This window comes from Streptopelia decaocto (assembly GCF_964273445.1).
Source record: "Streptopelia decaocto genome assembly, contig: HAP1_SCAFFOLD_2392, whole genome shotgun sequence".
Taxonomy (NCBI): Eukaryota; Metazoa; Chordata; class Aves; order Columbiformes; family Columbidae; genus Streptopelia; species Streptopelia decaocto.
In genome coordinates, this window is record NW_028115177.1 from 1 (window position 1) to 10942 (window position 10942).

Consider the following 10942-nt stretch of genomic DNA (forward strand, 5'->3'; position numbering starts at 1 on the left):
GCCCAAAACGCCCCAAATCCACGTGTTTTCACCCCATTCCATTCCGCGCCCAAAATGCCCCAAATCCACGTGTTTTCACCCCATTCCATTCCGCGCCCAAAATGCCCCAAATCCACGTGTTTTCACCCCATTCCGTTCCGCGCCCAAAATGCCCCAAATCCACGTGTTTTCACCCATTCCGTTCCGCACCCAAAATGCCCCAAATCCACGTGTTTTCACCCCATTCCGTTCCGCGCCCAAAATGCCCCAAATCCACGTGTTTTCACCCCATTCCATTCTGCACCCAAAACGCCCCAAATCCACGTGTTTTCACCCCATTCCATCCCGCGCCCAAAATGCCCCAAATCCACGCGTTTTCACCCCATTTCACCCGCAAAGCGCCGGAGCCGCTTCCCCCCGCCCCTCCCCCGCTGTTTCTATGCACCCCCCCCCCCACTTTTATTCACACAAAACCTCTTTATTTTTGGGGTGAAATCGCAGCTTTTAAGTCTTGACTCTCGCTGGCAAAACTGATGAAGAAGCCGCAAAAAAAGCGAGTTCTGGGGCGTTAAAACTCCACGTTTTTTGACTCGCGGGGTTAAAAATATTGTAACTCGCTCGTTAAAATGTTGAATTAGGGGTTAAAATAGTTTATACCTTTTAATAGGTTTGGGTTCTGCTTGGGCTGGGCCTCAATAGGCCCCAAAAGGCCTCAGTAGGCCGCAGTAGGACCAAATAGGTCCCAATAGGCCCAAAAATGTCCCAATAGGCCCAAATAGGTCCCAATAGGGCCAAAAAGGTCCCAAAAGGCCCCAACAGGCCCAAAGGCCTCAAAAGGCCCAAAAGGCCCCAAAAGGTCCCAATAGGGCCAAAAAGGTCCCAATAGGGCCAAAAAGGTCCCAATAGGGCTAAAAAGGTCCCAATAGGACCAAAGGCCTCAAAAGGCTCAATAGGCCCAAAAGGCCCCAATAGGCCCAAATAGGCACAAAAAGTCCCAACGGCCCCAAAAGGCCCAAAGGTCCCAAATAGGCCCAAAAGGCCCCAAAAGGCCCAAAGGCCCCAAAAGGCTCAATAGGCCCAAAAGGCCCCAATAGGCCCCAAAAGGTCCCAAAGGTCCCAATAGGCCCAAAGGCCCCAAAAGGCCCAAAAGGCCCCAAGAGACCCAAAGGCCTCAAAAGGCCCAAAGGCTCCAAAAGGCCCCAAAAATGCACAAAAGGTCCCAATAGGTCCCAAAGGCCCCAAAAGGCTCAATAGGCCCAAAAGGCCCAAAGGTCCCAATAGGCCCAAAGGCCCCAAAAGGTCCCAAAAGGCCCAAATAGGCACAAAAGGTCCCAAAGGTCCCAATAGGCCCAAAAGGCCCAAAGGCCTCAAAAGGCTCAATAGGCCCAAAAGGCCCCAAAAGGTCCCAATAGGTCCCAATAGGCCCAGAGGCCCCAAAAGGCCCAAAGGTCCCAAAAGGCCTCAATAGGGCCAAAAGGCCCCAAAAGGCCCCATTTAAATCCATCCCGGGGCCTTTATCTCCCTTTCTAAAGCCTCCGCCTTGTGGGTTTGATTAATTTGGGTTTATTTTTTCCTCTTATTTCCTTGTTGGCGCAACCGCTCGGCCCCGAGCGCCACGTGGGGCCTTTCGGGCCCCAAAACGTGCGTTTTTCCCCCAAAAAACGCCGCGGGGGTTTCTCTTTGCAGTGGAAGATTTGGAGCGCAACGACGGTTCGGCCGAAAAACCGTATTTTATGTCACCCGACCTGAAAAGCTCCTGAAAAGAAGAATAAAGCACCGGCGGACGCCTAAAACCCTCGGCCTACCCCCCCGAAAACCCCCTTCGTTAATTAAATCACTAATTAATCCATCAGACGCAATAATCAACCCGAACGCCCTCCCCTTTCCCGCGGGGGGGATGCGTTAAATTCATTAAAATCGGCGATTTTTAACCATTTAACCACAAATATTCCATTTGGAATTTTCAGGGGGGGGGTTCGATGGACCCGAACCCGCTTTAATTTCCTTTAATTCATTGATTTTATGCCCTAAAATGTCGATTTTTTGGCCGCGTTGTGATGGTTTTTGGGGCTTAAGCGGCGCCTCGATTCCTTTATAGTTGCGACACCAAAATAATCATTAATTACATATATATATGTACATATATATATATATATTGTGTTGGGTTTGTTTGCCCTCCCCTCAGCTGAAACTGGCCTTTTTTGGGTGTTTTTTGCTTAAAAATAAAGGCGCTGAGGCTTCGGACGGTGATTTTGCGCCCCGCAAAGGTTTAATTAGCATTAATTATCTATTTTGCGTATGATTTTATACGGATTTTGATTAATCTTGAGGGATTTTTGTAAAGTTTTTTAGCTGGATTTTCAGATTTTGGGGTTTTTTGGGGGGGCCCAAAGGCGCCAAGAGGCCCCAAAGGCCAATAGGCCCAATAGGCCTCAAAAGGCCAAATAGGCCCCAATAGGCCTCAAAAGGCCCCAATTTTGGGCGGGTTTTGTATATTTTGCTGTTTTCTGGTTGGTTTTTGCTCCGTAGTTGATATTTTGGTTTATTCTTTGTTATTTTTGGGCGGATTTGGGGAAATTGACCTGGAATTAAATAAAAAAAAAACAAACAACAAAAATGTGATTTTTCTAAATTGTGGTTTTTTAAGCGTCTTTTTTGCGTCTGTGTGGAGGTTTAACGAGGTCAAATAATTAATGGGAAAAGGGGAACTAAAGGGAAAATTAAGGGGAAAAATTAGGGGTAAAAAGGTAAAAATTAAGGGTGAAAAGGGAAAAATTAAGGTAAAAATTAGGGCAAAAAAGGTAAAAATTAAGAGTAAAAAAGGTGAAAATTAAATGTTAAAAAATAAGGGTAAAAAAAGGAAAAAATTAAGGGGAAAAATTAAAGGTAAAAATTAAGGGAAAGGGGTAAAAATTAAGGGTAAAAAAGGTAAAATTTAGGGGTAAAAATTAAGGGTAAAATTAAGGGTAAAAAGGTAAAAATTAAGGGTTAAAATAAGGGGAAAAGCGTAAAAATTAAGGGTGATAATTAAGGGTAAAAATTAAGGGTAACAAGGTAAAAATTTAAGGTAAAAATTAGGGGTAAAAAGGTAAAAATTAAAGGTAAAAAGGGTAAAAATTAAGGGCAAAAATTAAGGGCAAAAAGGCAAAATTAAGCATGAAAATTAAGGGAAAAAGTGTAAAAATTAGGGGTGAAAATTAAGGGTAAAAAGGTAAAAATTAAGGTGAATATGGTAAAAGATTAAGGTAAAAATTAGGGATAAAAAGAGAAAAATTAGGGGTAAAAATTAAGGGTAAAAGGGTAAAAATTAAGGGTGAAAATTAAGGCCAAAAAGGTAAAAATTAAAGGTAAAATTAAAGGTAAAAATTAAAGGTAAAAAAGGTCAAAATTAAGGGGAAAAATTTAATGTAAAAAGGTAAAAATTAAGGGTAAAAATCTAAAAATTAAAGATAAAAATTAAGGGTAAAAATTAAGGCCAAAAAGGTGAAAACTAAAGGTTCATTAATTGAATAACGATGGGATTTATTGTTACTATTTGTAATTTTTGAGCCACTTTGGTGGTTAAAACGGGGGAAAAACACCAATAATTGGATTTATTTGCATAAACAGCCCTGGGCGGGGGGGGAGGGGTATTATTTGGGGTGCCCCCCCCCCAAATCCTCGTGCAAGGGCTTCGCACAACTATGTGCACGTCGACTTGTGCGAGACCTGTGGAGGGGAACACGGGTTGGGGACCCAGGCGTCCGGGGCCTGAACCCCCCATCCCACCCCCTCACATCATGGGGACCCAGGCGTCCGGGGCCTGACCCCCCCCATCCCACCCCCCCACATCATGGGAACCCAGGCGTCCGGGCCCTGAACCCCCCCGTCCCATCCCCCCCCACACATCATGGGGACCCAGGCGTCCGGGGCCTGAACCCCCCCATCCCACCCCCCCACATCATGGGGACCCAGGCGTCCGGGGCCTGAACCCCCCATCCCACCCCCCCACATCATGGGGACCCAGGCGTCCGGGGCCTGACCCCCCCCATCCCACCCCCCCCCATCCCACCCCCCCACATCAGGGGGACCCAGGCGTCCGGGGCCTGACCCCCCTCCATCCCACCCCCCACACATCATGGGGACCCAGGCGTCCGGGGCCTGAACCCCCCCCATCCCACCCCCCCACATCATGGGGACCCAGGCGTCCGGGGCCTGAACCCCCCCATCCCACCCCCCCCACATCATGGGGACCCAGGCGTCCGGGGCCTGAACCCCCCCATCCCACCCCCCACATCAGGGGGACCCAGGTGTCCGGGAGGGGGCCCCCCCTCACCCTGGTGTGACTGGTGTTACTGGTGAACTCGGAGTAGCGCTTGGCGCCGGGGCACAGGATGGAGCGGTACCACTCGCGGACCTGCACGAGGGGGCGGGGCTTGCACGAGGGGGCGGGGCTTGCACGAGGGGGCGGGGCTTGCACGAGGCTCCTCCTCGCACGTGGACCCCATTGCACAAGATCGCCCCCCTTGCACCAGGGACCCCATTGCACAAGGATCCCATTGCACGAGACCCCCTCCCTTGCACCAGGGACCCCGTTGCACGAGGACACCCCCCTTGCACGAGGACCGTGTTGCATGAGACCCCCCCCTTGCACAAGGACACCCCCCCTTGCACGAGGATCTTCCTCGCACAAGGACCCCATTGCACAAGACCCCCCCCCCCCCCTTGCACCAGGGACCCCGTTGCACGAGGACACCCCCCTTGCACGAGGACCCCGTTGCACGAGATACCCCCCCCCCCCTTGCACCAGGGACCCCGTTGCACGAGGACACCCTCCTTGCACGAGAATCCCGTTGCACAAGACCCCCCCTTGCACAAGGGCACAAGGACACCCCCCCCTTGCACCAGGGACCCCCCCCTTGCACGAGGATCCTCCTTGCACGAGAAACCCCCTCGCACCAGGCCCTTCTTGCACGAGGATCCTCCTCGCACAAGGACCCCATTGCACAAGGAGCCCTCTTGCACGAGGACCCCCCCCCCCTTGCACGAGGACCCCCCCCTTGCACAAGGACCCCCCCATCCTCACACCAGGGACCCCCCCCCCTTGCACAAGTACATCCCCCTTGCACGAGGATCCCCCGGTGACTTCAGCTCCCTGGGGGGGCATTTGGGGTATGGGGGGCGGGGGGGAATTGGGGACACTGGGGGGTGGTGTTGGGGATATGGGGGTGTTTTGGGGTTCATGGGGTGTTTTTGGGGTGTTTTAGGGTGTTTTGGGGGGGGGTCTCACCTGGGGGTGCCCCACGCAGTGACACAGGAGGATGAAGAGCCCATGGGGGTGTTTTTGGGGTGTTTTGGGGGGTGTTTTTTGGGGGGGGTCTCACCTGGGGGTGCCCCAAGAGGATGAAGAGCCCCTGGGGGGTGTTTTTGGGGTGTTTTGGGGTGTTTTTGGGGTGTTTTGGGGGGTCTCACCTGGGGGTGCCCCACACAGTGACACAGGAGGATGAAGAGCCCCTGGGATCCATTGAGGGCGCAGAAGAGGAGGGGGAGGGGCGGGGGGGGCCCCCCTGGCGGGCAGCCCCTCCCCCAGCCCCAGCCCCAGCCCCCAGCCCGTCCCCAGCAGGCACAGCTGCCCCACCCCCGTCAGCAGCAGCACCCTGGGGACCCCCCCCCCCCAAAAATCACCTCGCACCACGACCTGTGCACCAGGACCCCCCAGCCCCCCCCCCGGCCCAGCGTCCCCCATGACCCCCCATCTCCCCAAGTGTCCCCCCAGTATCCCCTCCCTGGCCTCCCATGTCCCCCCCATGACCCCCCAATATCCCCTGTGTCCCCCCAATACCCCCTCCCTGTCCCCCCTTGTCCCTTTGTCCCCCCATATCCCCCCAATATCCCCCGTGTCCCCCCCAATATCCCCTCCGTGTCCCCCTATGACCCCCATAACCCCCCAATATCCCCAGTGTCCCCTCCCATGTCCCCTGTGTCCCCCCCCATGTCCCCCGTGTCCCCCCCCATATTCTCTCCCTGTCCCCCCTTCTCCCTTTGTCCCCCATATCCCCCCAATATCCCCTGTGTCCCCCCCAACATCCCCCGTGTCCCCCCCAATATCCCCTCCATGTCCCCCCATATCCCCCAATATCCCCAGCATCCCCTCCCATGTCCCCAGTGTCCCCCCCCATGTCCCCCGTGTCCCCCCCCATATCCTCTCCCTGTCCCCCCTTGTCCCTTTGTCCCCCCATATCCCCCCAATATCCTCCCTGTCCCCCCAATATCCCCTCCGTGTCCCCCATGACCCCCATATCCCCCCAATATCCCCCATGTCCCCCCCAATATCCCCCGTGTCCCCCCCAATATCCCCTCCGTGTCCCCCCATGACCCCCATATCCCCCCAATATCCCCATATCCCCCCAATATCCCCAGTGTGCCCCCCAATATCGCCTGTGTCCCCCCCAATATCCCCTCCGTGTCCCCCCATGACCCCCATATCCCCCCAATATCCCCCGTGTCCCCTCCCATGTCCCCGTGTCCCCCCCCATATCCTCTCCCTGTCCCCCCTTGTCCCTTTGTCCCCCCATATCCCCCCAATATCCCCCGTGTCCCCCCAATATCCACTCCATGTCCCCCCATGACCCCCACATCTCCCCAATATCCCCCGTGTCCCCCCCAATATCCCCTGTGTCCCCCCCATGACCCCCATATCCCCCCAATATCCCCAGTGTCCCCCCCAATATCGCCTGTGTCCCCCCAATATCCCCCGTGTCCCCCCCAATATCCCCTCCGTGTCCCCCCATGACCCCCATAACCCCCCAATATCCCCCGTGTCCCCCCCAATATCCCGTGTCCCCCCCAATATCCCCTCCGTGTCCCCCCATGACCCCCATAACCCCCCAATATCCCCTGTGTCCCCTTGTCCCTGTGTCACCCCCCATGACCCCTTTTCCCTGTGTCAACCCCATGACCCCCATGTCCCCCAATATCCCCCGTGTCCCCTTGTCTCTATGTCACCCCCATGATCCCCATGTCCCCCCAATATCCCCCATGTCCCCATGTCACCCCCATGATCCCCATGTCCCCCTGTGTCCCCCTGTTCCTGTGTCACCCCCCAATATCACCCATGTCCCCTCCCTGTTCCCTCATGTCCCCTCCTGTGTCCTCCCATGTCCCCCCAATATCCCCCATGTCCCCCGTCCCTGTATCCCCCATGTCCCCTTGTCTCCCCCACCCCCCATGTCCCTCCATTGTCCCCATTGTCCCCATTGTCCCCATTGTCCCCCCGTTGTCCCCATTGTCCCCACCTCATCTTCCTCAGGTGCCCCATGTCGGGGTTGACGTCGTTGAACTTCTGCACCAGCTTCCAGATGGTGACAACCAGGATGACGGCGTTGACCTGGGGACACGGGCGGGTGACACGGGGACACGGGGGACACAGGGGACACGGGGGACAGGGGGACATGGGGACAGAAACGGCGAACAGGGGGACATGGGGACACAGGGTGACAGAGGGACCGGGGGGGACATGGGGATGGACATGGGGACAGGGAGGGACAGGGGGACATAGGGACAGACTTGGGGACTGGGGGGGGACACAGGGTGACACTGGGGACATGGGGGTGACATTGGGGATGGGGGGTGACAGGAGGGGACACTGAGGATATGGGGGTGACAGGAGGTGACACTGGGGACACTGGTGACACGGGGTGACAGGAGATGACACTGGGGAGATGGGGGTGACACTGGTGACACGAGGGTGAAAGGAGGTGACACTGGAAATATGGGGGTGACAGGAGGTGACACTGGGGAGATGGGGTGACAGGGAGTGACACTGGGGACATGGGGTGACAGGAGGTGACACTGGGGACACTGGTGACACTGGGGACATGGGGTGACAGGAGGTGACACGGGGATCATGGAGGTGACACTGGGGACACTGGTGACACTGGGGACATGGGGGTGACAGGAGGTGACACTGGGGACACGGAGGTGACAGGAGGTGACACGGGGGACACGGGGGTGACAGGGGGTGACACTGGGGACACTGGTGACACTGGGGACATGGGGTGACAGGAGGTGACACTGGGGACACTGGGGACATGGGGTGACAGGAGATGACACGGGGTGACAGGAGGTGACACTGGGATCATGGAGGTGACACTGGGGACATGGGGGTGACAGGAGGTGACACGGGGGTGACAGGGGGTGACACTGGGGACACTGGTGACACTGGGGACATGGGGGTGACAGGAGGTGACACTGGGGACACGGAAGTGGCAGGAGGTGACACGGGGGTGACAGGGGGTGACACTGGGATCATGGAGGTGACACTGGGGACATGGGGTGACAGGAGGTGACACGGGGGTGACAGGGGGTGACACTGGGGACACGGAGGTGGCAGGAGGTGACACGGGTGACACGGGGGTGACAGGGGGTGACACTGGGGACACGGAGGTGGCAGGAGGTGACACGGGGGACACGGGGGTGACAGGGGGTGACACTGGGGACACCGGTGGGCGGGTCTCACCGCGATGACGAGGCAAACGGGCGCCAGGAAGCTCCATCGGAAGCCGCGCTCCAGGGACAGCCAGCAGCTGGGGACACGGGACACGGGGACACCGCTGGGGACTGGGAGCACTGGGGGGGCTGGGGGGACTGGGGGGACTGGGGGGACTGGGAGGGGAACTGGGAGCGACTGGGAGCACTGGGAGGGGGGAACTGGGAGGGACTGGGGAGACTTAGAGCACTGGGGAAAACTGGGAGGGAATTAGGAGGAGGAACTGGGAGCGACTGGGAGCACTGGGGGGAAACTGGGAAGGAATTGGGAGCACTGGGGGAAACTGGGAGGGAATTAGGAGGAGGAACTGGGAGCGACTGGGAGCACTGGGGGAAACTGGGAGGGAACTGGGAGACTTAGAGCAGTGGGGAAAACTGGGAGGGACTGGGAGGAGGAACTGGGAGTGACTGGGAGCACTGGGGGAAACTGGGAGCACTGGGGGGAAACTGGGAGCACTGGGGGAAACTGGGAGCACTGGGGATAAACTGGGAGGGAACTGGGAGCACTGGGGGAAACTGGGAGCACTGGGGATAAACTGGGAGCACTGGGGGAAACTGGGAGCACTGGGGGAAACTGGGAGCACTGGGGGGAAACTGGGAGCACTGGGGATAAACTGGGAGCACTGGGGGAAACTGGGAGCACTGGGGGAAACTGGGAGCACTGGGGGAAACTGGGAGGGAACTGGGAGCACTGGGGGAAACTGGGAGCACTAGGAGGAGGAACTGGGAGTGACTGGGAGCACTGGGGGGAAAATTGGGAGCACTGGGGGAAACTGGGAGGGAATTGGGAGGAGGAACTGGGAGCGACTGGGAGCACTGGGGATAAACTGGGAGGGAATTAGGAGGAGGAACTGGGAGCACTGGGGGAAACTGGGAGCACTGGGGGGAAACTGGGAGCACTGGGGGAAACTGGGAGGGAATTGGGAGGAGGAACTGGGAGCGACTGGGAGCACTGGGGGAAACTGGGAGGGAATTGGGAGGAGGAACTGGGAGGGAACTGGGGCACTGGGGGAAACTGGGAGCACTAGGAGGAGGAACTGGGAGCACTGGGAGCACTGGAGGATACTGGGAGGGAATTGGGAGGAGGAATTGGGAGCAACTGGGAGCACTGGGGGAAACTGGGAGGGAACTGGGAGCACTGGGGGAAACTGGGAGTGACTGGGAGGAGGAACTGGGAGCGACTGGGAGCACTGGGGGAAACTGGGAGGGAATTAGGAGGAGGAACTGGGAGCACTGGGGGAAACTGGGAGCACTGGGGGAAACTGGGAGCACTGGGGGAAACTGGGAGGGAACTGGGAGCACTGGGGGGAAACTGGGAGCACTGGGGGAAACTGGGAGCACTGGGGGGAGGAACTGGGAGTGACTGGGAGCACTGGGGGAAACTGGGAAGGAATTGGGAGCACTGGGGGAAACTGGGAAGGAATTGGGAGCACTGGGGGAAACTGGGAGCACTGGGGGGAAACTGGGAGGGAATTGGGAGGAGGAATTGGGAGCAACTGGGAGCACTGGGGGGAAACTGGGAGCACTGGGGGAAACTGGGAGCAAGACCCATTGAACAGAAAGATGCGAGTTCCTCGTGCGAGGCCCTCGTGCACTCACTATCGGGGGGTCCCGTACCCCCCCGGGAAGGCGGGGGCGGCGCAGAGCAGCAGCAGCGCGGGGGGGGCCGTACCCCCCCAGCAGGAGGTGCCGGCGCCGCAGCCATTTGGGGGGGAAGACGCGCACGAGGAGCAGGTGGAGGTGCAGCCCCTCCAGGCACATCCAGGCGAACGCCGCCAGTAGTGAAAAGTGCAACAGCCCGGCCACCACGGCGCACAAGAGCTGCACGAGGGTTCGCACGAGGGTTCGCACGAGGGGGTCCCCCCCCTCGTGCGAACCCTCGTGCGAGCCCTCGTGCAGTCCCCCCCACCAGAAACAGTCACAACTCCCCATAGCACCCCCGTCGTGCAAATGGTCGGGGGTGCTCGCACGGTTTTGCACGACGGGGGGGGTATCGCCCGCTCTCCGTGCGCCGCCAGCCACGTGCAAAGGACCCCACGTGGCTGCCCAGCCCCTCCCGCCTTTCACCCAACACCCCACTCAGCGCCTGCTGCCCCTTGCACGTCCTTGCACAAGTGCCCCCACCACCCTCCTCCTCACCGCCACTTCCGTGCAAACCCCCCCACATCCCTCTGTGGACCCCCCCCCACCCTGCCGTGCTCCCTCAGGCTCCCCCCCTGCTTTGCACGTCCTTGCACAAGTGCCCACACCACCCTCCCCCTCACCGCCACTTCCGTGCAACCCCCCCCATATCCCTCCCCAGACCTCCCTGTAACCTCCCCAGCCTTCCCACCCCCCTCCAGCCCCCCTGCCCCTTGCACATCCTTGCACAAGTGCCCCCACCACCCTCCTCCTCACCGCCACTTCCGTGCAAACCCCCCCACATGCCTCCCCGGAC

The 10942-nt window shown here is 57.9% G+C and overlaps 1 protein-coding gene across 1 annotated transcript; it reads right to left on the reverse strand.

Annotated features, from left to right (window-relative positions):
- Positions 1 to 3480: 3480 nt before the first annotated feature.
- LOC309452887 (adhesion G protein-coupled receptor E5-like) lies at positions 3481 to 10437 on the reverse strand (the record flags this gene model as incomplete). Its single annotated transcript, XM_082077549.1, is given in 7 exon segments — positions 3481 to 3687; positions 4295 to 4375; positions 5431 to 5615; positions 7254 to 7345; positions 8477 to 8543; positions 10105 to 10253; positions 10255 to 10437. Coding segments are annotated over 6 exon segments (741 nt in total). The 3' UTR covers positions 3481 to 3687; positions 4295 to 4310.
- Positions 10438 to 10942: the final 505 nt, after the last annotated feature.